Source organism: Arvicola amphibius, chromosome 13, assembly GCF_903992535.2.
Source record: "Arvicola amphibius chromosome 13, mArvAmp1.2, whole genome shotgun sequence".
Taxonomy (NCBI): Eukaryota; Metazoa; Chordata; class Mammalia; order Rodentia; family Cricetidae; genus Arvicola; species Arvicola amphibius.
Genome location: NC_052059.1, coordinates 39,162,303 through 39,188,009, shown reverse-complemented (window position 1 = coordinate 39,188,009; position 25,707 = coordinate 39,162,303). Strand labels below are relative to the sequence as shown.

The following is a 25,707-nucleotide window of genomic DNA, read 5'->3' as shown; positions in this document are numbered from 1 at the left end:
TCCTGAGCATGGTTTCTCAAGCAATAGAACCCATTCTTGCCGGGAGGTAGTGTGTACTCCTTTAATCCCAGCACTTGGGAGGCAGAGGCAGGAAGATCTCTGTGAGTTCAAGGCCAGCCTGGTCTACTGAGCAAGTTCCAGAACTTGCTCCAAAGCAAAAAAAAAAAAAAAAAAAAAAAGAAAGAAAGAAAAGAAAAAAAGAGAAACAAACAAACAAACCAAAAAACCCCATTCTTATGGAAGAGCTCTTAGGTATTTTACAAAAGGCATATACCTTGCAAAGGAGTCTTTCTTTTTCTGCCCCGCCCCCACAGTTTCCCTATGTAGCCCTGGCTGTTCTGGAACTCGCTTGGTAGACTAGGCTGGCCTCAACTCAGACTGGCTCTGAGGGCTGGGATTAAAGCCATGTACCACGACCACCTTTAACCCCAGGACAAAGGAGTTTGGATGTACTCAGGGCTTAAACCCTATTGTGAGAATTGTCACGAAGAGAGTTTTTTCAAAGTTGTCCTGTAACTATCTCAAAAATAAACTGCTTTGGAGTCCGACTCTACAAGTTCAAACCAACACTGGCTAGTGAAGTCATGTTGAACCGGATTTCCTTCTTACCTCCAGTGAATCATTACTCTTCGGGCTGTGGCACTTGTAGGGGCCCACACATTTTTTCTTTTTCTTTCTTTCTTTCTTTCTTTCTTTTCTTTTCTTTTCTTTCTTTTTTTTTTTTTTTTTTTGGTTTTTCGAGACAGGGTTTCTCTGTAGCTTTTGGAGCCTGTCCTGGAACTAGCTCTCTGTAGACCAGGTTGGACTCGAACTCACAGAGATCCTCCTTCCTCAGCCTCCCAAGTGCTGGGATTAAAGGCGTGTGCCACCACCGCCTGGCTAAAGAAATTTTGAATTCTTTTTTTTATACATTTTCATTTTTGACTTTTATTTTCATAGCCAATTAGAAGCTTTCTTGTTTTTTATTTATTTTTTTCCTTTGCTCTATGTAGTCCTGACTATCCTGGAGCTTGCTACGGAGATCAGGCTGGCCTTGAATTCAGAGAGACCCACCTGCCTCTGCCTCTCAATGCAGGGATTAAAGGTGTACACTACCACCTCCAGCTTCAAAGCTTTCTTTTTAAAGGGAGATAAAAGAATTAAGGAAGGTAATTTTTCAGCCACGCCTCCCTCATCCCAGCCACACTCCCTCAGCTGGCCCCACGTGCCAAAAGTTGGCCATGGAGCAACTTCCTCCTAAGGGAAAAATCAGTGATCTGCCAGTCCCACACATAAGGGCTGATCCCAGCTTGTGGGGTTCCTGGCTTTCAGACACACCTGCACGTTTAAAGGGTATCAAACTCCTTCTCTTGACTATTTTGAAAAGTTCTCTTCTTACTAGTGGGCTTGGCTGTGCATTAGCATTCTCCAAAGATTAAAACAGTTCAGATGTGCTGGACGGCAATGGTGCACACATTTAACCTCAGCACTCAGGAGAGACTGGCAGATCTCTGTGAGTTCGAGGCCAGCCTGATCTACAAGAACTAGTTCCAGGACAGCCAGGCTGTTAGATAGAGAAACCCCGTGGGGGGGGAGTCACATGCCTGAGTCCCACTGTAGAATTTCAAACTCTTTTCATCTTGTGTGCAGGCTTCGCATCTTCTTATTTTCCCCCAAGCTCTTACAGCCAGGAGTGAGGACTATGGTTGTACTGACCTCTAGATTACAGCCCCACTGTCCACATGCCAGCAGGCCTCAGTACTGTTACACCTCGGCTCACTATTAGACCATACAGTTCCACTGACCACTAGATTACAGTTCCACTGAACACTAGAATACAGTTCCAGTAACCACTAGACTACAGTTCCACTAGCCACTAGACTACAGCCTAACCCTGCTAGGCTTACCTAGAACTTGCCACTGCAAAGCCTAGGCTAGTTCCCCAATAGTGTAATACACAATGACTACTTTTTTGTTTAGTTGGCTTTGTTTTTCGAGACAGGGTTTCTCTGTGTGGTCTTTGCTGTCCTGGAACTAGTTTTGTAGACCAGGGTGGCCTTGAACTCACAGAGATCTGCTTGCCTCTGCCTCCTGAGTGCTTGGATTAAAGGTGTATGTTAACCTCCCAACCATGTTACTTTTACTATGATTCATTGTATTTTCATGGTTCTCTGTGTAGCTCTGGTTGTACAACTAGAACTCAAGTTGTAGGCCAAGATGGCCTTGAACTCAGAGATCTGACCTGCCTCTGCCTCCCGAGTGCTGAGATTAAAGGTGTGTGCCCGGCTAATAGTTTCTTTAAATTTTTTTTTTTTTTTTTTTTTTTTGGTTTTTCGAGACAGGGTTTCTCTGTGGCTTTGGATCCTGTCCTGGAACTAGCTCTTGTAGACCAGGCTGGTCTCGAACTCACAGAGATCCGCCTGCCTCTGCCTCCCGAGTGCTGGGATTAAAGGCGTGCGCCACCACCGCCCGGCTAAAAATTTTTTTTTAATGTGCGTTGGTGTTTTGCCTGCATGTATGTCTGTGTGAGGATGCCAAATGCCCTGGAACTGGAGTTTCAGACAGTTGTGAGCCGCCATTTGGGTACTGGGAATTGAACCTGGGTCCTTTAGAGGAACAGTCAGTGTTCTAACCACTGAGCAATCTCTCCAGCCCTACCCTCAGCTTAAAAAGCAACCGCGGTAACAGGTGCGTGCACAGCTTAATCCCAGGTCCCAGATCTCTGGTAATTCAAGGTCAGCCGGTCTGTAAGGTGAGTTCCAGGCCAGCTGGGGCAACAGGGAAGACTTTGTGAAGTTATCTCAAAGTGAAGGTTTTCAAACTGCTAGGACTAGTCCAGTTTGGTTGGTTCCTTATCCATTTTCTGACCCAATTAACAAAGAACATCCCAAATTCCTCGACCTTCTAACTCACCAGACCACATCCTGAGAGTGACTACTTCCTACTGCACACCAGCCTGTTAGACATTTCTTTCTCCTTAATGATACAGAGGAAAGAATGGTGGGCTCACAAATGTAATCCCAGCCCTGTTGATGCTGAGGCAGGAGAACCTTGATTTCCAGGCTTGTCTGGTCTACACCGTCACTTCAAGACCAGTTTGGGCTACACAAGCAGATAAGTAAGAGGAGAGGTAACTGTCAGGTCCAAAAGAAACTCAGGACAAATGGCTTTTGGATCTGACAGTAACAACTTCAGGTACATTTTGAAAAAAAAAAGTAAAATAACTTGGGGAATCACACACATATCCCACACATATTTATGACCTGTTAAACATGCCAGCCAGTTTGACCTAACTCACAGAAATTCCATTTTATACTGAAGCGCAAAGATCACAGAGACAAGATTATGTCTTAGTTAAGCTTGGCGTCTTCAGCTCTTTTCCACCACAAAGGGTTTTTGTTGCTTTGTTTTTTTAATGATTTTATTGGGCATAAAACTGGAGAAAACATAAAAAGCTAGAAGTGTTTGAGGTTCTATATCAATGTGTGATTTTGAATAATTTGAAAATGTTAAATGCCTGGGATAATGTCTAAGAATTCACATAACCCCCAAATATTTGTGTTTTGAGAATGCAAACTCACTGACCATCGGCTATCTGTCCATGTTTTCGGATCCCCTTTACTCCCTTTTTAGTTCCAATTACCCTTGGCTTTTAGTGTCCAGGAAGCGCTAGACCGCCTCACTTCTTGATGGGATCCTTCTTAAGTGGCCGTTTTGATTTCTTCCTTCCAGTATAAACCTGATCTTTGGCAAGGGTTTATTCCTGGATGCGTTATTACCGTATTTATGACAGTTTCTTAATGTGTAAGCCTGCTCCTTTGACATACGAGGATGAAGTTTCCTACGAGGGCAGGCAGGGCTGGCTGTGTCGTTCTTTCGTGGGACCAGCGAGAAAATCGCCAACACTACGAATACAACAGACTACAACTTGGAAATGGAAGACACTTTGTAATTTCATCATGTCAAACACGTCTACCTGAACAACCGGACTGAAAAGTTGTATCTATGCTTGTTGTATTTCGTAAAGGATGTAAAAGTTCTTCAAATCAGCAGGGCAAGTGGATAGCGCCTCATTTGGGTCTGTTCAACCCCGAAACACCAGGGATAAGAGACGGAGCAGATTGGTCCTGACAAAGGACGTCATTCGAGACCAAGACCGAAACAGCTGTCCTGTCAGATCCACCGCTGGCTCTGACAGCCGGATCCCAGCGTAGAGACCGAGGGCCTGTGACAGCTCCCTCCCCACGTAAGCCCGGCGAAGTCAGGGGACAGCGTGGGCCAGAGGCCGAGATCCGGGACGCCGGCCCAGCGCTGTCCCCGTAGTCCCCGCAGGCTCGGCTGCTCCCCCGGCCGCAGGCATCCGATTCTGCTGACATTTTCCTTCCGAGAAAGGGGTGGGAACTTGAGCTGCGCGGCGCGGCAGAAGGCCGGAGCAGCTACCCCGGGGGCCACACCCAAGAGGTGACTCAAGCGACCGGACGTCAGCCGCTTCCGGTCCCAGCAGGCCCCGGGCGTGAGCTCCCCGCCCCCGCCCCCGCCCCCGCCCCCGCCCGCCGCGCGCACCCAAGGGGACGCCGCATCGTGTCCCCGCCAAGTCCCCGGATGCCCCACCTCCGTCCTCCCTGTTCGGGCCGCGCTGCGGCCACGCCCCCGCGCCGCTCTGCGTGCCACGTCACCGCTCGCGCCACTTCCGGGGCGCAGCGGGCGATGACGTAGAGGGACGTGCCCTCTATATGAGGTTGGGGAGCGCCCGAGTCGGCCTTTTCCGCCCGCTCCCCCCTCCCCCCGAGCGCCGCTCCGGCTGCACCGCGCTCGCTCCGCGCTGTCAGGCTAGCGCCGCCGTCCCCAGCCGCCACCATGATCATCTACCGGGACATCATCAGCCGTGAGTCCTCTCGCCGCCCTGGGTGGGGTGGGGGGTCTGGGTGCGGGTGGGCTGGGGGGGGGGAGGCCGGGGCTCGAGCGCAGAGCTTGGGGCCGGGAGCCGCCGCGTGCGCCCAGCCGGCGCGGGAAATGGCGGGCCTCCGCACGCTGACGGGCGGCTCTCTGTCCTCCTTCAGATGACGAGCTGTTCTCCGACATCTACAAGATCCGGGAGATCGCGGACGGGCTGTGCCTGGAGGTGGAGGGCAAGGTGAGCGGGGGCGCCGCGGGGACGCCAGGCGGGCTGGGCTTGCGGCTCGCCCCGCCGGAGCTCGTGCAATCCTCCCAGCCGCCTCCAGGCGGAGGAGACGCTCTTTCCGGCCTTGGGTTTTTCTAGAAAAGTGGAGGCGGAGCCGAGCCTGGAAATAGGTCCGCGAACTCAGCGCCCATCCTCCTTCAGGGCGACCGGGGACATATTGTCTCTGTTTAGGATATCTTGGCGCTGTGTGCGCTTAACCCGTGGCGGTCCGAGAGCCGACAACTTCTTGCTTTCGTTTGATTAGAAGGACCGTCGTTTTCGGTCGGGGCAACGATTCTTTTTTGTTGGGTTCAGGATTTCAGGGAATTGACAGATGGTTGCCGGCGTGTAGAAGGTAAGTTGGAGGTAGGTTGCTTGCAATTGAATTGTTTTTTTCTTCATGTAGATGGTCAGTAGAACAGAGGGTAACATCGATGACTCGCTCATTGGTGGGAATGCTTCCGCTGAAGGCCCAGAGGGCGAAGGTACGGAAAGCACCGTAGTCACTGGTGTAGACATTGTCATGAACCACCATTTACAAGAAACCAGCTTCACAAAAGAGGCCTACAAAAAGTACATCAAAGATTACATGAAATCGTAAGTGAGATGCTAAGCACCCTGTTTTGGTTGGTTGGGGGTTCGAGATTTGTGCCTACTTAATTCCTTATTTAAATGGGCTTTGACAAATGACCTTTTGTTATTCAATAATGGTTGCTTTTCAGTAATGTGAGCATACTGGAGCAATCAGTCTGGCTTTAACTTTAAAGACTAGAGACAGTTCTTTTAAGAGTTAGTGTGCTTAAACATTTTTAAGTTGGGGCTTGTATTTAACTTACTGGACCCCAAAAAAAACCAAAAGCCTGATTTTGCTGAAATTTCAGTATTTTAATGACCTGATAAAATTTACTGTTTTAGACTCAAAGGCAAACTTGAAGAACAGAAACCAGAAAGAGTAAAGCCTTTTATGACTGGGGCTGCAGAGCAAATTAAGCACATCCTTGCTAATTTCAATAACTACCAGGTAAATAAATCAAAGGCTTGTACAGTCTTAACCACAGGGACAGGGGGTTGGTTTGTTTTTGTTATGTATTGTCCTGGCTGTCCCAGCACTCACTGTATAAACAGCTAGTTTAGAACCCCCTGAGATCCACCCACCTCAGCTTCCTGGGATTAAAGGCGTGTGCCTCCACACTAGATGAGGAGCTGATAATTTAAATTGGTGAACTTTACTTACTTTTCATTGAGACCAGACTGGCCTTGAACCCAGAGGTCCGTCTACCTGTGTGTCCTGAGTGCTGAAATTAAAAGTGTGCCAAGGCACTTGGCTAGCATCAGAGGCTTTACTTGCCAAAATGTTGGCCTGGAGCTGTTCTGAGTCTCCCTTTTATGGTTTGCTTTGATTTGTGTTTGTGAGTATATGTCTAATCCCAGGTATTTGTTACTTGTTTAAGTTTTTTATTGGTGAGAACATGAATCCAGATGGCATGGTTGCTCTCCTGGACTACCGTGAAGATGGCGTGACTCCATACATGATTTTCTTCAAGGACGGCTTAGAGATGGAGAAATGTGTAAGTATATGTTGAAATTAGTGATGTGAAACTAGGAAGCAGTACAGGTCTGGTATCTGCCATCTGCAGAGTTGTGCGTGGTGAGGTCTGGGCTCCTTTACTCCTGTGGAACGTAGAATAGTGCCTTAAACATAAAAGGACCTGGAGGTAGACTCCTTGATAGAGTTCTCAGAGAAAGTGGGAGTCTCTGAAACTCATCAGGTAGAGTTGGACAGCCTGGGTTACATGGTCAGATGCAGAATATGAGAATGGACAGGTGATGGGTGCCTCTGCCCCACAGTGGGTTTAAGTCCATTTCTTGTGGTGCCATAGGATTTCTTTTCTCCTGAGTTAACTTTAGCAAAAATTAAACACAGAAGTGTATAAGGAACTGGTGGAGGCTTTTGAGTAAGCCGGGTAGAAAGTGAGCTTAAACTATATAGAAGTGGGCGAGCACTTGAGCAGGCTGAGATGACTGGGTATTCAGACAGTGGCTGCTGTTTGCTCTCTGCATCCACTGATAGACCTGGAACAGTTTGTGGTTCTTCTGGTTTGCACTAGGATGCCAAAGAAAATGCTCTCCGCGCTTCCTGTCTGTCTCTGTGGCAGTCCAGATTGAATTGGAGAGTACATGTATATGGCAGGAGAGTTGTGAATCGAGCTGGGGGTGGGACAGCTCCTAACGCAGTCTCCTTGTTTTGCAGTAACAAATTGGATCTATCACCTGTCACCATAACCGGCTGCTGCTTCCCATCCATACAACACCAGGACTTAGGACAAATGGGACTGATGTCACCTTGAGCTCTTATTTTGACCATGATTTATCTGGAGTGGAGACATTGTTTTTTTCTTTTCTTTTTTTTTTTTCTTTAAAGAAAAAACATGTCATGTAGGTTGTCTAAAAATAAAGTGCATTTAAATTCACTTACAAATGCCTCTTAGTTTAATGTGATTGTGCTGACTCCGTCTAAAGTGGTGGTGAAGCTGGAGCCTGCCTGGTGGTCTGCAAGAAAGCTGACATGACGGCTGCAGTGGGAACGACTTACAAGAGTGAGCTGCAGTGAAGGAAAGATGGGAAATGGAGGAGCTTGCCAGAGTGCAGAGCCCAGTCTCTTGGGGTGAACGTCAAGTACCTGGTAACTGGAGAAGAGGTTGCCCATCCCTTCTTACAGTTGTACAGGTGTGGTGGCAGAAGCCTTGAGTGTGTTTTGGTTTTTTGGTTGTGCTATTTTGAGACAGGGTTTTTATGTAGCCCTGCCTGTTCTGAACTCTGTAGACTCTGGTCTCAAACTCAGATCTGCCTCCTGAGTGCTGGGAGTAACTAAAGACAAGAGCCACCACACATGACTGGTCATTTTAAATGGAGGAAAGTTGCTTTGGATACCTGTTGGGATAGGATGTGAGACGTGTTGATCCAGTTGGTTTGACTTGTGAGCTAAATTGGGTTGATGTGTTTGCAATTTAAGGTTTGTCCAGTGATCAAGATCCAAAAGTGTACTAAACTTAATGGGGTTCTAGCTCCCTTTTGTGATGGGAAGCCTAAATACTCTTACTATTTTGAAAAAGGGGAAAGTACAGTTGTGATCTAGGAAGCCACTTAATTGTCTTTGAAAATGTTAATAGGTTTTCAGGCCACTGTTAACTGCTGTCAACACCAGTCAGTAGACATTGTGGAAGGACCTTGAGAAAACTTGAAACCTAGTTGTGCTAACTCTAGAGACGGGAACACATCACTGCCCAAAGGCTTTGCAGGGGAGGAGAAGGTACACTTTGAAAAAGTCACTGCAGCTGGATTTGGAAACCTAAGATTTTACTGAGTTTTCTGTGACAGTTTTTCGTTTTTGGGGTGGTTTTTTTTTTTTTTTTTTTTTTTTTTTTTTTTTTTTTTTTTTTTTTTTTTTTGGTTTTTCAAGACAGGGTTTCCCTGTAGTTTCTAGAGCCTGTCCTGGAACTAGCTCTTGTAGACCAGGCTGGCCTCGAACTCAGAGATCCGCCTGCCTCTGCCTCCCGAGTGCTGGGATTAAAGGCATGCGCCCGGCTTGTTTTGTTTTTGTCCTGCTTTGTTTCTCAATCAACCTACCTCTGCCTTCCCAAGTGCTGGGATCAAAGGTTTACTCTACCACCACCTGGCAAGATTTATTTATCTTTACATCTTTGGCTGGCATCAAATAGCTAAGGATAACCTTGCCGGTGTTTATGTGCCTCTGTTGAGTTGATTTGGTCCTGGAAATGGATGATTTGGTACTGTAAATTGAATACAGCGTATGTGGTTGGCACACCACCAACGCTGGTTTCATCTTCAACCCCTGGGGCTTATTTTAAGGATTGGATGTTGAACTCAAACCTCTTAGGGCTAGGACTTCCTTGCACTACCATATCGTCCCAGGCTCCCAGCTTTCTCATTCATTTTTCCTGATGTCCCTGCAGTGTCTATCCTATATATGTGTAGTCCTGGGGGTTGTCTGCAGGCTGCTCCTTATTTTTATTTATTTTCTGGTTACCGCTAGAGCCACTGCGAGAAGAATAGCAAGTACCTGCGCTTGCTGCACAGGTCAGTACCACTTTCTGATGTTGTGTCTCGTACAGACCGGTTCTAGTACCTGTGGGCCCTGGCCTATGTTGCATGTGTGGAGACATTGGGATGGAGAAAGGACAATGTCTGAAATCCTTTGCAAGGTGCCATTTGAATAGGGATGTGAAGGAGTGGCCACGTGGACGTCTGAGCAGACCATTCAAGTACCTTCACCTAAGATGTGTGGGGTGTTTACCAGAGAAGACTGCTTAGACACCATTTTAGAGATGGCATTTTTATCCATTGGATTAGGCTGCTGTCCGTAGAAGCCAGTTGTCTAGTGTTTTGAAGCTGTTCTGAGCCCAGTGCAACACCCTGAAGAGAAATGTGCTATCTCTAACTCTTCAGAGTCCAGGAGACAGAAATTGGGGTGTCCTGGGGTGTATTCCTTTTGATTCCTCAGCTCCACTATCCTAGCTCTTAGCAACCTTGTGCATGCACCATCTACAGGTGACATATTCCCAATAACTTCGCAGGATTTTTTTTTTTTTTTTTTTTTTTTTTTTTTTTTTTTTACCTAGACAGGGTTTCTCTGTGTAGCCCTGGCTGTCCTAGAACTCTCTATAGATCAGGCTGGCCTCGAGCTCACAGAGATCCTCCCACCTCTGCCTCCCAAGTGCTGGAATTAAAGGTGCACACTACTACCACCTGGCAGCGATTCTTGTTTTTTTTTTTGTTTTGTTTTGTTTTGTTATTTTGGTTTTTCGAGACAGGGTTTCTCTGTGGCTTTGGAGCCTGTCCTGGAACTAGCTCTTGTAGACCAGGCTGGTCTCGAACTCACAGAGATCCGCCTGCCTCTGCCTCCCGAGTGCTGGGATTAAAGGCGTGCGCCACCACCGCCCGGCTGGCAGCGATTCTTAAAGTTTAGGTGAGTCAACTGGATTTGTGTTGTTGGAGCTAATTCTGAACTTGAGAGTTAGACAACAGCACAGCAAGCTAAACTGGTAATGAGGAGAGTAACCACAAATCTCAAACCACAAATTGGTAAAGGGAGAGTAACCACAAATCTCAAAACTTGAAGACCTGTCACACATCGTCCTATGTGAGCACAGGCAACAAGAGGCCCCGGCTGGTGGGCAGAACTCTCTCTGTGAAGCATAACTCACCAAGGAGGATCTGAACAAACAGGGACACCACATGGCAGTGATTGGTCACGTTTATGCAAACCTGAATCTTCCTGGTGGCCACAAACTTTATAGCACTGAGGAAATGTCAGCATTGTAATTTATGTAATTCTATATCCTGAAGAAAATAAGGCATTTCAGGTGGTGGTGGCGCACACCTTTGATACCAGCACTTGGGAGGCAGAGGCAGGCGGATCTCTGATTTCAAGGCTAGCCTGGCCTACAGAGCAAGTTCCAGGACAGCCAGGGATCCGTGGAGAAACTCTTGTCTTGGAAAAATCAAAAGAATAAAAGGAGGAGGAGGAAGAAGAAAGAAGAAAAGAAATTAGGGTGTAACTATGTTTTGGGGAACCTTTATATTAGCATATAAATTATATATACAATTGTATAAATTCATGTATTAATACATATAATCTATATTATTTCAAACAAAAATTCCCAAGCAGTACACTCAAGAAGAAATGGGGCTGCACGCCTTCCATTGACCGAGTTAGCTGTTTCTGTCAGCTATCTGTCCTAAAGTCGGCAGTTTATCCACGGGATCCCCCAGCCCCACTCACTAGTCACATGACAGCAGCAGCAATAACCATCAGCCCCTGCGCCTGTCAGCAATCCAAAACAGCTTCACCTTGGGGCCAAGGGCATGTTTTGAACTTCTAGAATATTCCATCTTGTTTGTCTATGTCTCTAGAGCGCCTATAGATTGTGGATTTCTGCTGTTATGCATGGTTTCAACTAATGGAGAGTGACATTTAAGAATCTCACAGAGGGGCTGGAGAGATGGCTCAGAGGTTAAGAGCATTGCCTGCTCTTCCAGAGGTCCTGAGTTCAATTCCCAGCAACCACATGGTGGCTCACAACCATCTGTAATGGGGTCTGGTGCCCTCTTCTGCCGTGCAGGCATACACACAGACAGAATATTGTATACATAATAAATAAATAAATAAATAAATATTTAAAAAAAAAAAAGAATCTCACAGACTGGGCCATGAGAACCTCTGGAGAGGATGTGGTTTTAGTGGGGGTCAATATACTTCAGTTAGAAAACAATGTCAACCATGCACCTAGAGGAAAATGTTTTCCAAGGTAGCTTGCTCAATGATGCTTCCTCAATTACTTTCCCCAGCCTGAGAGACTTCTCTGCTCATTTACCAGTGCTTTGTGCTTCTCTGGGCACACAGGGAGCGCAGACGACTCCTCTGCAGATCTTTAGCCCGTGAGTCTAAGTGTGGGGCTGCATGAAAACTGAGGTATTCGGTGACTCACGGGAGGGCGCTTCCCAGAGGGCACACAGAAGTCAGAATTGTTAGTCAACTTTTGTTGGCTTTGTGTGTGTGGGTGATTGAGCCCGGGGCTTCATTGTGCCAATCGATTCTCTATTACTGAGCAACACCCCCAGACCTCAGTGCAATATTTTAACAATACTATTGGGTTACTAGGCATCATTCAGTCCTGAGTGTCTGTCGGTTTTTGTTGTTGTTTTTTGTATTGTTGTTTGAGACATGGTTTCTCTGTGTAACTTCCTGACTGTCCTGGAAATTAGAGATTCCCCCTGCCCCTGCCTCCTGAGTGCTGGGATTAAAGATGAGCCCTGCCGCTACTGCCATCTGGCAACAAATATTTTCTTAACAAGATAGGACAGAAACATGTATGCTCAACTTCTTTTTAGGTCCACTGCACCGGAGTCTGAACTGTGAGCCAAAAGAAAATGTTTCCCCACTGTGTGTGTGTGTGTGTGTGTTATTTTAATCCCAGCACTCAGGAGGCAGAGGCAGGTGGAGCTCAGAGTTTGCCTAGCCTGGTCTACAGAGTGAGTTCCAGGACAGCTAGGGCTACACAGAGAAATCCTGTCTTGAAAAACAACAACAACAAAATCTTTCCTCATTTAAATAGTTTTCTCTCAGGTATTTGGTTACAGCAGTGAAAAGCTATCTGATAATTCTCAAAGAAACAAGCAGGGACTTGGAAAATCATAGAAAAAGCTAATATTTTCTGGACGTCCACCTGAAACAGCTGTACATGTAATATCCCTTGAGCACATTCATTCAAGAATTTTCCCCAATAACTCCTGAGCTGTAGTGTCAGCAAAACAGCCAAACTCATTTTTAACCTCAGGTAAAAACTGGCCAGTTAAAGAGGAAAACCGCTGCACATAAAATTAAAAAAGAAAAACACATGGATACTTTTTATTAACTCCCTGAAATGAAAATCTGTGTGTCAGCAGTTGTGAACGTTAGAAGCTAAGTCAATTCAAACCTTGGTGTGTTACATTGAAATCTTTCCTCCTCACACCCCAGTGCACGGTCTTTTAGGGCCTCCCAACTCCGCAAACTGGAACTGGAAGGAATGGATTTAGCAGGTGGGACGTGTGTTGGGTACTGCCCTGCTGTAATATGAGCACAATGGTAACACCAACTGCCACTGTCTATTAAAAGCTGCTGAAATTTGGTTAAGCAATGTGCAACCTGCTCCTTTCTGCTCCGCAGACAGGGAGGAGGGTGGGTGAGCGTGGGAGCAGCCGCAACTTTATGGAGGAGCGATAGCTTTCATCATAATCATAAGGCTGTGACTGAGGCCCTGCTGGCAAAGATGGGTCCTCCTGTAACCCCATTACCCCCTCTCGTCCACCTTTTTTTCCTTTCTTTTCACATGGTCTCACTATGTAGCTCAGGCTAGCTTCACACTTTTTTTTTTTTTTTTTTTTTTTTTTTTTTTTTTTTTTTTTTTTTTCGAGACAGGGTTTCTCTGTGGCTTTGGAGCCTGTCCTGGAACTAGCTCTTATAGACCAGGCTGGCCTCGAATAGCTTCACACTCTTAATACTCTTGTGTCTCTCTGCCTCCCAAGTGCTGGCCTTACAGGTATGCATTTTTGTTATTTGTTTTTTTGGTTTTTTTTTTCTGCTTTTCAAGACAGGGTTTCTCTGCATAGTCCTGGCTATCCTAGAACTCTCTCTGTAGACCAGGTTGGCCTTGAACTCAGAGATCCACCTACCTCTGCCTCCCAAATGCTAGGATTAAAGGTACCACCCTGTGGCTATACATTTCATTTTTATTTATAAATGTGCTCATTTCCCATGGAGGCCAGAAAAGAAGGTAGGATCTCCTGGGACTAGAGTTACAGACAGTTGCTAGCCAGCATGTGGGTGCTAGGAATTAGACCTAGGTCATCTGGAACAGCAGCCTGTGCTTTTAACCAGTGAGCCATCTCTACAACCCTCTCTCCTCTCTCTCTCTCTCTCTCTCTCTCTCTCTCTCTCTCTCTCTCTCTCTCTCTCTCTCTCTCTCTCTCTCTGTGTGTGTGTGTGTGTGTGTGTGTACCAATATAAAATGTACAGGATGCAGGAACTTTCATAAGGAAATGATGACGAGAAGAAACAGGTAAAGAAGTAAATCATTTTATCCTTAGGTTTGGTGAAAAGGGGACAGGGGCACAGTATGGCTGGATGGAGGGCACCAGGGTTTCTACGGCTGCAATGAAGCACCATGACCAAGCAACTTGGAGAGGAAAGGGTTCATTTGGTTTACAAATCCCAAGTTAGAGTCCACTGAAGAAAGGCAAGGCAGGAACCTAGCGGCAGGAGCTGATGCAGAGGCCGTGGAGGGGCTGCTTACTGGTTTGCTCCTCAAGGCTTGTTCAGTATCCTTTCTTTCTTCTTTCTTTCTTTTTTTCTTTTTTTTCTTCCTTCCTTCCTTCCTTCCTCCCTTCCTTCCTTCCGTCCTCCCTTCCTTCCTTCCTTCCTTCCTTCTTTTCTTCCTCCCTCATCTCTCTCTTTCTCTCTGTCTCTCTCTCACCTCTCTGTCTCTCTCTTTTTAAAAAATATTTATTTATTTATTATGTATACAATATTCTGTCTGTGTGTATGCCTGCCAGCCAGAAGAGGGCACCAGACCCCATTACAGATAGTTGTGAACCACCATGTGGTTGCTGGAAATTGAACTCAGGACCTTTGGAAGAGCAGACAATGCTCTTAACCTCTGAGCCATCTCTCCAGCCCCCCCACCTTCTTACATTTATCTTGAGACAGGGTTTCTCTGTGTAGCCCTGACTATCCTGGACCTCCCTTTGTAGACTAGGATGACATTAAACCCAGAGATCTGCCTGCATCTGCCTCCCAAATGGAAGGAAGGAAGGAAGGAAGGAAGGAAGGAAGGAAGGAAGGAAGGAAGGAAGGAAGGAAAATGACTTACAGGTTTGCTTGCTTACAGCCCCATCTTTTGGAGGCATCTCAATTGTGGTTCCTCTCAGGTACATTGACGTAAAACTAGCCTGAACAAAGAGGTTTGATAGAATGGTAACAAATTGTGGGAAATCTGCAAAGCCAAACTCATTCAGATTCTCCTCTGTCCTTATGATGGAGAGGTTCCCTTCCTCTGTGTGTCTGAGGGCCGTTCTCTCAAAGAGAGGCCCTGTGATCTGCTTCGGGGAGAATGGGTGAGGAGAAAATGAAAGTGGCCTTGCTGCCATTCATTTTCTCAATGCCAAGGTGGAATCTTTAGTATCAGACCTTTAACCCTGTCATTAACATTCCAAGAATCCTGTGGAGGCTGGCTCTGTTGGACGTGGGAACTGCACCAGACACCTGCCAAACATTGCTTAGCTTTCCCCACCAGGTTCTTTGAAAATTTTGCTGACTGTTCTTTCCTTTTAATCCCTTGGCCTACTTCTGTCAGAGACTGTAACCGGCCTGAGATTTTGCCGTTTGCAAGCTAACACGTTACTGGAGTTTCACGTACATGTTTTGACAGGAGACACCAAACTTATGTGTCAAAACTACAGCTTATCACTGACGCAGAGATAGTAGCTGGGGCAGCAACTCGAAGCAGTCCCCCACATCCTGTTCCTCAACAGTGACATGAAGGCCAGATGCTACCGCATATGCAGAGGGGTGCACTGCAGAAGAGCTCCCCCAAATCAGAAGACCGAGATTTATAAGGCAGTTGGCACCTTTGTCTCTGATGTCACCTGATGTCCAAGAGACACTGCTCATCACCCTGGAATGAATGGGGACTTACCTTTAGGAGAGAAGGGAAGGTGACTGACTTCTGGGGAGGCCACCTCCAAACCTCTTCAGAAGGATATACTAGCTTCTGGACTGTTAGTTAAGCTGATGTCTTTTGTTCAGAAGGCCCATGCCATGGAGGAATACAAGAGATTGTTAACAAATAGTACCCAACACTATAGGCCATGGGGAAGAGGAAAGAAAGAGACATCAAACAAAATTACAGATGCCAGACATGGTGGCGCACACCTTTAATCCCAACACTTGGGAGGCAGAGACAGGTGGATCTCTGTGAGTTCAAGGTCAGCCTGGTCTACAGAGTAGGTTCCAGGACTGCCAGGGCTACACAGAAAAACACTGTGTGGTAGTTTGAATGTAATTGGCCCCCATAATCTTACAGGGAGTGGAATTGTTAGGAGGCATGGCCTTGTTGAAGTAGGTGTGGTCTTGGAGGAAGTGTGTCACTGTGGAGGCGGGCTTTGAGGTGTCACACTCTACTTCCTGTTGTCTGCATGTCAACATGTAGCAGCTCCTCCTGCACCATGTTTGCCTGCGTACTGCCATGATCCCCACCATGAAAATAGACTGAACTTCCGAAACTGTAAGCTGCCACCTCAATTAAATTCCTTTATATGAGTTGCTATGGTTATGGTGTCTTTTTACAGCAATAGAAACTCTAAGACACCCTGCTTGGAAAAAAAATAAGAAATGAACTTGCAGAGATAGTAATCCATTCTGTAGCAGGCAGGTGACTCACTGTGGGTGCTGGGAACCAGACCCAGCTTCTCTGCAAGAGCAGTATCCACTGTTAACCATGAAGTCATCCCTATAATCCCTGAAAGGGTTTTAGTTCACAGTTCCAGATTATAGCCCATCATTTTGGGGACATCACAGAGGTGGGGACTCATAACATCGGATGACATTGCACTCATACGCAGGAAGCAAAGAGCACTGAATGCATGCGCACATTCAGTCTGCTTGCTCCAGCCTTGTCCAGTTCAGGATCCTGGCATAGGGAATGGTACCACCTGAGGGAGATAGGTCGTTCTACTGCAAGGTAATCCAGATAGTTCCCCAACAGAAATGCCTATGGAATAACCTGGTCTAAATAACTCCTCATTGAGACCCCACTTCCCAATTGATCCTAGACTGTGTCAATTTGATCATTAAAACCAGCTATCACAGCATGGCATGCCTGTCACCTCTGTGGAGAACCGAGGCAGAAGAAACACTGATTTGAGGCCAGTCTAAGCTACCAAAAAAAAAAAAAAAAAAAAAAAAAAAAAAAAAAAAAAGAATCCCCTTCTGCAGATGCTGTGGAGAACATGCTCTTCAGATGTGAGGCTCGAGACTGTGAGAGGGGCCCTTGCACAAACAGCCTTCAGCCCCATTGTTCCTAGTGATTTATTCTCCAGGAGTCAATGTGGATAAATTGATTTTTAAGATTTGTTTATTTATTTTATGTATGCATGCTCTATCTGCATGTATGCCTTTATGCCAGAAGAGGGCATCAGATCACAGTAGAAATAGCTGGGAGTCACCATGTGGTTGCTCAGAATTGAACCCAGGACCTCTGGGAGAGCAGCCAGAGCTCTTAACCTCTAAGCCACCTCTCCAGTGAAAAATGTATTCTTTGATGTCCTGTATAGCATGTCCATGCATGCTGCTGCATGTATGTGGAAGTCAAAGGACAACTTGCAGGAACTGGTTCTTTCCTTCCACCATGTGGGTCCTGGGGATCAGATGTCAAGCTTCTTATCCACATATGTTTACCCATTGAGCCAGCTTAATGGTCCTCGTCTGCACCTTTTAAAATATTTCAATCACAAGTGCATTAGCTATTTTTTTTTTTTTTTTTTTTGAGACAAGGGTTCTCTGTGTTGCTTTGGAGCCTGTCCTGGAACTAGCTCTTATAGACCAGACTGGCCTCGAACTCACAGAGATCTGCTTGCTTCTGCCTCCTGAGTGCTGGGATTAAAGGCCTGTGCCACCACCACCTGGCTAGCTATTTGTTAAATAAACTCCATTTAAAAAAATACTGAGTCCCGGGGTTGGGGGAGAAAGGATATCTTAGTGGTTGAGAGGACTGGTTGCTCTTCCAGAGGACTTGGGTTTTGTTGGGGACTGTGGACCCCAGACCCTGAATTTCCTGTGACCCACTTCACTGCCTGCTGGAGTAAACAACTTGTTTTCCTGTGCTTGCAGCTGCTCTGAGCACGAGACAATCAGGAGTTTCTGATGTCAGGGGAGTGGTTTCTGGTGCGCTTGCAGCTGAGAGTTGGGGTGTGGCCATTTAGTCAAGGCTTTATAAGCTGCCCTGGACCACAGAAAAGGGAGGCACTCTTGGCGTTACCATGTCTCTGTGTGTTTCAATCTTCAGGCCCCTACCTGACTCACGAACTGTACCATAGCGCTTAGAGCAAGCGTTGTGCTACTGGGTTTGATTACCAGCAACGACATGGTGGCCTCCAAAGGTACCAGGCACACATATGGTGAACAGACTTATATGGAGGCAAAACACTCATACATACAAATAATAAAATAACTAAAAACAAGCAAATGAAATAAAATACTGAGTCTCACCATATCCTCTACAGTGTTGGTAAGTATTCCCCAAAGGCCCCATGTTAGAAGCCTGATCCTGAAGGTGGCACTATTAGGAGATGATGGAACATTTATTTATTATTTATTTAATATTTATTTATTATTTATTATGTATACAGTATTCTATCTGTGTGTATGCCTGCCTGCCAGAAGAGGGCACCAGACCTCATTACAGATGATTGTGAGCCACCATGTGGTTGCTGGGAATTGAACTCAGGACCTTTGGAAGAATAGGCAATGCTCTTAACCACTGAGCCATCTCTCCAGCCCCATAATGGAACTTTTAGGAGCCGGGTCCTAGCAGGAGGTCCTTTCCTAACTGGAGGCATGTCCTTGAAAGGGGATCTTGAAGTTCCAGCAGAGGCAGGTGGACCTCTGAGTTTGAGGTCAACCTGGTCTACAAAGTGAGTTCTGGGATAGCTGGGGCTACACAGAGAAACCCTGTCTTGAAACACCTTGGGTGGGGGGAGGTTTGGGACCTGCTCTCTCCTTTTTCCTCTTTGCTTCCTCTCACAAGGCGAATGAATGGCTCTGTTCTCTCCTGCGCTCTCACCTCCATGCCTGGCTTTCAGAGGCCAAGGCGGTGAGGACACTCGATCACGACCTGCACGGTAAATCGTAAGTTAATCTTTGTAAGTTAATCATCTCATGTGTTTCTCCACAGTGGTTAACATAGAAACACCACACCTACAATTCTGGTTTGAATTTTAGATGTTTTCCACTTTGGAAACATAACAGTGATGGCATAGTTTATAGGGAGGTTGCGCGAGGGTCCAGGCTGGTGGCGGTGGGTCAGCGGGGGCACACTGACCTCTGAGGGGTATAGACTGAACCTGCTTGTAGCCTCTACAGGGCGTGGGTCTCCCAACCTCAGTTACCGTGATCAAGATCCTCCCTCCACTGACAAGCCCGGGTATCCATGCCCCATGTGATTTTAGGTCCTGTCAAGCGGACAATGTCAACCGCTGGCTGGGTCTCACTAACCCCTGAGGATTTCTATCACCGTCCCCTCCAGCACAAAGAGCCTTGTCTGCCACAGCAAGCTGAAATCCTCTGAAACGCTGAACCCAAAGGACACTCTCCCTTAAGTTGTTTCTGTTGCTGAGCACGGTGGTACACACCTTTAGTCCTGGTACTGTGGAGGCAGAGGCAAGTGGATCTCTGTGAGTTCAAGGATGACCTGGTCTACTGAGTGAGTTCCAGGACAGACAGACCCTGTCTCAAAAAGAAAAAAAAGTCATATTTTATCATGTACTTTAATCACAGGAATAAGGACACAAAAAAGAAATAACCACACCAGAATAGCCAGTACCTTTTAAAGAGACAAAGTATGATAATGTTGACCAAGCTGGCCCTAATGGCCAGAGCTCCAAGCTCTTCCTGCCTCAGCCTTGGGGGCAGCTGGGACTACCAGTGTCAATCCTCAAACCTGGGTCAGAATGCCCGGCGTTCTAAAAGCTCCTCTGAGGACTGGTACCCAGCGAGGACGTGCACAGCGAGGACTAAAGAAATCTCTGTCCTGGCAGGAGGCAGGGAAGGAAATGAATTGGCAAATAGCTGTCTGGAAGGCAGCCAACATCCTAGCCTTCTCCTTCCTCTCTCCCGCTGGAAACAGTGTGAACATTAGAGAGATAATAATGTAACAAGACTGACTGAGCAAGCGTGGCCCTCCACTCCCATTGCCTCTCTAGGTGTGACTTGGCTGCATTTTACACATGCTCTGTTAAAGTAATATTCATTTTCAATTTTTTGGGGGTGGGTGTTTTGAGAGAAGGTCTTGTAAGGTCCGGCTAGCCTCAGATTCTCTTTTTGTCTCAGCCTCAGTTTGGGATACAAGCACATGCCACACACCTGGGCCTAAAATAATACTATCAGGCAGCTCGAGTATATATTTGTTTTCTATCGGGCCACCCTGCTCTCCCATCAGCTCTGGCACTGCAGGGTAGGTGTGGTCTGCCCTGTGCACACGCTGGTGCTGCTGGATTTGGGGCTCACTCAGGAACTCACGCTGTGGTGCCTCCTCCTCACTTTATACACCAGCTGTTTCGGCATCAGCCCTGGCTACAGACATTTCCCTGTTTAGTTCACCCATTCTTTCCTTGAAATTCTATTTTAGATCAACTAAAATAAAGAACGAGATTATCTTGTGTTATTTTAGCAGAATTTTTTAATGTGTGCATGTGTGTACCTGTGTGTGTGTTGCATGTATGACATGTCCCAGAAGCCAGAAGAGGGTGGGTCACCCAAAACCCCAAAACCGGAGTTATAGGCTGTAGTGAGTCACAGGACATAGGTGCTGGGAACCAAATTCTGGTTCTCTGCAAGAGAAAGCACACTTAACCTCTGACCCACCCCCCTTTAAACATTTGTTTATTTATTTGAGGGTGTACTGGGGAGGCACCTGTGTGGAGGTCAGAGGACAGTTTGTGGGGGGGCAATGTTTTCCCTTCCCCCAAATGGGTACCAGGGACTGAGCCGAGGGCATCGGGGTTAATGGCGAGTGCCATTGCTTACTGATCCATCTCACTGGCCCAAGAGTTTTATAAACCCTTTTGTTGTTTGTTTGTTTGTTTGTTTTATAAGTCATAATTTCAGCTCGGGGTTGGTGGTGGCACACACCTTTAGTGCAAACACTCTGGAGACAGAGGTAGGCGGCTCTCTGAGGTCAAGGCCAGTCTGATTTTCCCAGTGAACTCTAGGACAGCCAGGGCTGCACAGAGAGACCCTGTCTCGATGAACACAAACAAAAACAAAGGTCATAGTTTCAGATTGTGGGAGAAGGCATGAGGAGGACAAAGGCGCAGTGGGAAGGGTGATTGAAGTCTCACCACTCCAGGCTGGAGAGACGGCTCACCAGCCTAGAGCACTCCCCGGTGCTCTTGCAGGAGACCCGAGTGCCATCCACGGCCTGCACGGTGATTTACAGTAGCCTGTATCCGCAGTTCTAGGGAATCACACGCCCATTCTGGGCCTCCAAAGGCCCCTGAATGTAAATGATTCACTTATAATCCTGCGGGTCTACAGATATATAATTTTTTAAATAAAGATCTCAAAATAAACATGAAGCCCCGTTGACCCTTTTCACCCCTGAAAAATCTTCCGGGCTGAAGGAAACCCAGAAAAGCTTCATAATGTTTGTGCCCTGTCTCCTAAACTGAACATGATTTGGCTTCATTTATCTCATGTCCGTCAAAATCTCTACACAGTATCCTTGATTGCGTCCCAGGGCAGGGAGACTGGACTAGGCAATCAGGGAGACTCTATCCCAAATTGCAGAGAAAAGATAATTGGCCCCTGTGCTAACAGGCTGTTATTTTTTTTTCTGCCTGTCTTTCTGACTGGAGAACTCGCGTGTCCCGTACCATCTTATGAGCCACATCGTTGTGTGGTGATGTGGAGGCGCAGGATGAGTTTGCGTTGTTACATAACCAACCTGAAGCATCGTTGGCACCACGCCCAGCACCTGTCACCCACCTCGTTCTCACACAGTGACATTTCCCCAAATTGGTTTGTAACATTTGACTTGCTTTTTACATCCCTTTGAAGCCTTTCCTTTTTTGGGTAAATAACTCCTGTTAAAAGATTTGCAAGGAATTCTCTCAGGATCCGCAGAAAGAAGAGAGCTTTATTTCCCTTCATTGCTTGCTTGTCGTTGTCTAACAGCAGCCTAAAGTAGTTCAGACTTCTGGGAGCCCTGCAGGAATCCAAACCCAACTATGCTGCCATTCCAGAGCCACTTGAAGCCACTCACGCTGGCTGCTGACACTCCCCCCATATTCCCGCTCTGTGGGCAATACTCCAGGTTCTTCTTGTTTTGTTTTGTTTGTTTTTCTCTGTAGCTTTGGAGCCTGTCCTGGAACTAGCTCTTGTAGACCAGGCTGGCCTCGAACTCAGAGATCCGCCTGCCTCTGCCTCCTGCGTGCTGGGATTAAAGGCGTGCGCCACCACCACCCGGCTATTCCAGGTTCTCAACTGCTAACTTTTTCTGAGTCCACTGCACCAGGCAGGTGTCTGGAGGATGAGGAAGGAAGCTGAGCATCTTGGCAATTGACCACCTTTCTCCTAGTCAGGGCCCCTCTCTCAGAATCTGTCTGCCTATCAGGGCATCTAACTCCTAGTCCCTCACACCAATGCCACCAATGTGCAGAAGCAGAGGACATCAGGTGTGATCTTTTACGTTTTACCTATTCCCTGGAGACAGGGTCTCTGGCTGAATCTGGAGCGAGGCTGGCAGCCAGCAAGCTCTGGCCACTCTGTCCCTTACAGCGTCACGGTTATAGGTGTGGCTGTAGCCACATCGACCTTTTTACCTGGGTGCTCAGTATTCGAACTCAGGTCCTCATGCCTTGCACAGCCGTTCTCTTAGCCACTGAGCTGATATGATAAAAATATGTACTATATTGTATAATAAAATATAGAATACATATTATAAAATGTAGAATATGTAACAAAAATGCATTATTAGAGGAGTTGTTTCTATTTTTTGAGGCTGGATCTCATGTATCCCAGGTTTACCTCAAACTGTAGCCAAGAATGACGTGGAGCTTTTGATTCTGCTGCCTTCACCTCTCATGAGGGGTTGGAATTACAGGCATGTACCACCATCCAGGTTTATGCCCTGAAGGGGATCTAACTCAAAGAGTTTTGTGCTGGCCGGGCAAGCACCCTACCAGCTGATGTACATCCCAAGCCCCTGGAAATGTTATTTGCTTTTTCCTTTTTTTTTTTATTTAATTTTTTGAGACAATTTTGGAAATGTTATTTGCAAACTAAAACCTACAAGATATGCTAGAAATATCTAGTATCTGATACTTCAGCTTTATTTTTATGTTCAGTGACCACTGAACTATTCTGTCAAATGATCTTTCAAATCTTTCAGCACTGCCCACATCTCTGCCCTGGAATTGTGGACTTCATGTGAACTCGTAAACTCACTTTGGTCAACTCTCGCCTGAACTTTACCGTTTTTGACTTTTGACTCTTGGACCCAAACATGTCACCTCCCTTTTCAAAAATTTGCAGAACGTTTGCTTGCCTTTCAAGATGATTGTGCTCCACTTGCTTTTTAAAGCTTAGTTGGGCAGCTGCGCTGTGCACTGAGCTGGCTGGAGATTAGGACTGGGCACCCGGCCTTGCTTTAGCTCCCGGGCCCTGGGGCAAGTGCACAGCGGCGAGCAGGTTTAAAAACACAAGGAACCAGAGACACCAATTCCTCCCCCAATCCCTGTGATAACTGAGTCTAAAGGTTGTATCACCACAGCATTTTCTGCCAACCGGGGAAATGCTGCCCCAGATCTGATGACTGAGGAGGAGCATTTGAAGCCTAGTGGTGACGACACCTTTAATTCCAGCTCAGAGGCAGGCAGATCTCTGTGAGTTCAAGGCCAAGGCTGGTCTGCACAGTGAGCTCCAGGGTAGCCGGTGCTACACAGTGAAAAGCCCCATGTCAGAGAAAAAGAAAATCCGCGGAGTAACTGGATTTGAAGGTTTACAAGGTAGCACAAATCACAATCAGCCTTAAGTTATAAATTCTTATTGTTACTTAGTTTCACACAAAATGCTGGATTTTTGTTTGTTTGTTTGTTTCTTAGAGGCAGGGTTTCTCTACGTAGCTTTGGAGCCTGTCCTGGAACTTGCTTTGTAGCCCAGGCTGGCCTCGAACTCACAGAGATCTGCCTACCTCTGCTTCCCAAGTGCTGGAAGAGAAGGTGTGTGCCACCACCATCCGGCTTGGATGTGGCTTTTTAAAGATGCAAGAAATGCTTCCCGTTTAAACGACGACTTCAAACACCAGGAAGACTGCAGCAGTACATCTGACTTTGCCTAGAAAAAAACTGGAACCCAAACCCAGGCAACATCCACATACCAAATTCCAGCAACTCCAGAGGGAGGTTAGTTTATCTGACCTCCGTATAATCACTAAGGAACTAGAGAATTTGAAAGGACTAATGATTTGAATGGGGGAGAGAAAATGAAAGAAAAAATAAAAACGGAGAAAAACTACATCTTAAGAAACTTAAGAGACAGGGCCAGGAGAGATGGTGCAGCGGTTAAGAGCACTGGCTCTTCTTCTAGGGGTCCCGAGTTCAATTCCCAGCACCTACAGGGCAGCTCACAACCGTCTATGACGGGATCCAATGGTCTCTTCTGGTGTGCAAAGGGACATGCAGACAAAGTGCAAAGCACACTCATTTGCTGATTGAAATGGATGATACAAAATAAACTGGTGGTGCCGGCGGTATCAGAAGAGTGGGGGGGGGTCTCCATCTTTCAGAGGATATTTTCTCAGGGGACTCATTTTCCAACAGTATGGAAGGGGAGAGGAAATGGCAGATGACAGACCTGACTTTGTGCTGATTACCGTTAAAAAGCTGGAGGATGAGTAGATGGGGGGGCACGTTATGTATTGAAATTTTCCGTAATTATAAAGTAAAAATGACTGCTTTGGGATGACTTCTAGGTTCCAAGACGCTTTCTTAGAAGAATTGTTAGCATTGCCAGTGACTTACCGTACCTAATTAATCATTAATACTTCAGCCCTTGCTGGTTTCCAGTGCCTGAGAGAAGGGGCTCCCTCTGGGAACCCCGCCTCTCCCCACCTCAGCTTACCAACAGAGCCCCACTGACCCCCACGCAGCCACCAGCACACACACCCCATTCCCGAATGTTTTCCCTGCTCCACAGGCCATTTTGCCTGAGTTATGAGCAGGTGTTTTACCTTTGAGAGGCAGTCCTCCAAACCTTACCTTACTCGTCTTGAAAGAGGAGGAGAAACAGCAGCTTCCACTAGAGGGCGCCCTCATCCTCCTCAGCCAACAATACCCGCCTCGCCCCAGCTTTGCTGAGCTGGTCTTCCACTTCACCGTGCTGGGTTTTAATGAGTGGTCTGGGGGCTTCTCCAGCTTCAATTAAGAAGACTATTTTGGTGGATGAACTAATTGCGTCGACACAGTTCTCTCCGTTGTAATCTCCACAAGAGATAGACAACTGTCACTCGAAAGCACTGGTAAAATCTGTCCTTTGGCCAGAGATGTCGGCCACTTGCAGTCTGGATTGGCTGCAGGGCTTCAAACCCAGCTGCTATGGGTACAGCGAAGGACCAGTGCCCTGGCAGAAGGGAATCCCGAGCCAGCTCCAGGCCACTGTGTCCTGGAGGGCAGTGAATCCCAACACCATCAGCTCCTCTGGTTTTTCAAGAAAAGCCAAGAATCTAGCCTGGGTCCTTCCTGGGCCAAATGTTTGTGTTCGTTCTACAAAGGATGAACATTATATCTGTCGTTGGTGATGGCTTCATCATTTTACTCTGACATCCTCTCTGATAGTATCATTTTCCTTCCGGGAGTGGGTGGCACAGGTATTCCTAGAATCAAATAAAGGGTAGTTGAGTTGGAGTATATTTTGTTTGTGTTAACTTACTTTCTATTCATGTATCTCGTGTATGAATGTGCACACGTGTAGCATGAATTCTAATTGTTCTTAATAATAAAAAACCGGAGTCAGCTATCAGGGGTGAAGGCTGAAGGATCAGAGAAGCAGAGCAATGAACCACTAGAGAGTTCTTACCTCTACCAATGCTCATTCGGAAGGGGCGCTCTTGTCTCTATGAATCCTCAGACTGAATGTTGTCTGTACAAAACCTCAGACTTCCTGCTCAGACTGAATCCTCAGACTGCATCTGAGCTCCTGTCTCCTCCCGCCTTACATTCCTCTCTCTGCGCGG

At 46.7% G+C, this 25,707-nt stretch overlaps 1 protein-coding gene and 1 non-coding gene across 2 annotated transcripts; both read left to right on the top strand.

The window, feature by feature from the left end:
* The first annotated feature begins 4,705 nt into the window (after positions 1-4,705).
* Positions 4,706-7,611, top strand: Tpt1 (tumor protein, translationally-controlled 1). Its single transcript, XM_038310185.2, has 6 exons — positions 4,706-4,864; positions 5,040-5,113; positions 5,547-5,737; positions 6,056-6,161; positions 6,592-6,708; positions 7,392-7,611. The coding sequence occupies exons 1-6, from the start codon at positions 4,837-4,839 to the stop codon at positions 7,392-7,394; spliced, it is 519 nt and encodes a 172-aa protein (XP_038166113.1). The 5' UTR covers positions 4,706-4,836; the 3' UTR covers positions 7,395-7,611.
* On the top strand, positions 7,196-7,322 carry LOC119800564. The gene has a single exon (XR_005283055.1). It is a non-coding gene; the product is annotated as a small nucleolar RNA SNORA31 (small nucleolar RNA).
* Positions 7,612-25,707: the final 18,096 nt, after the last annotated feature.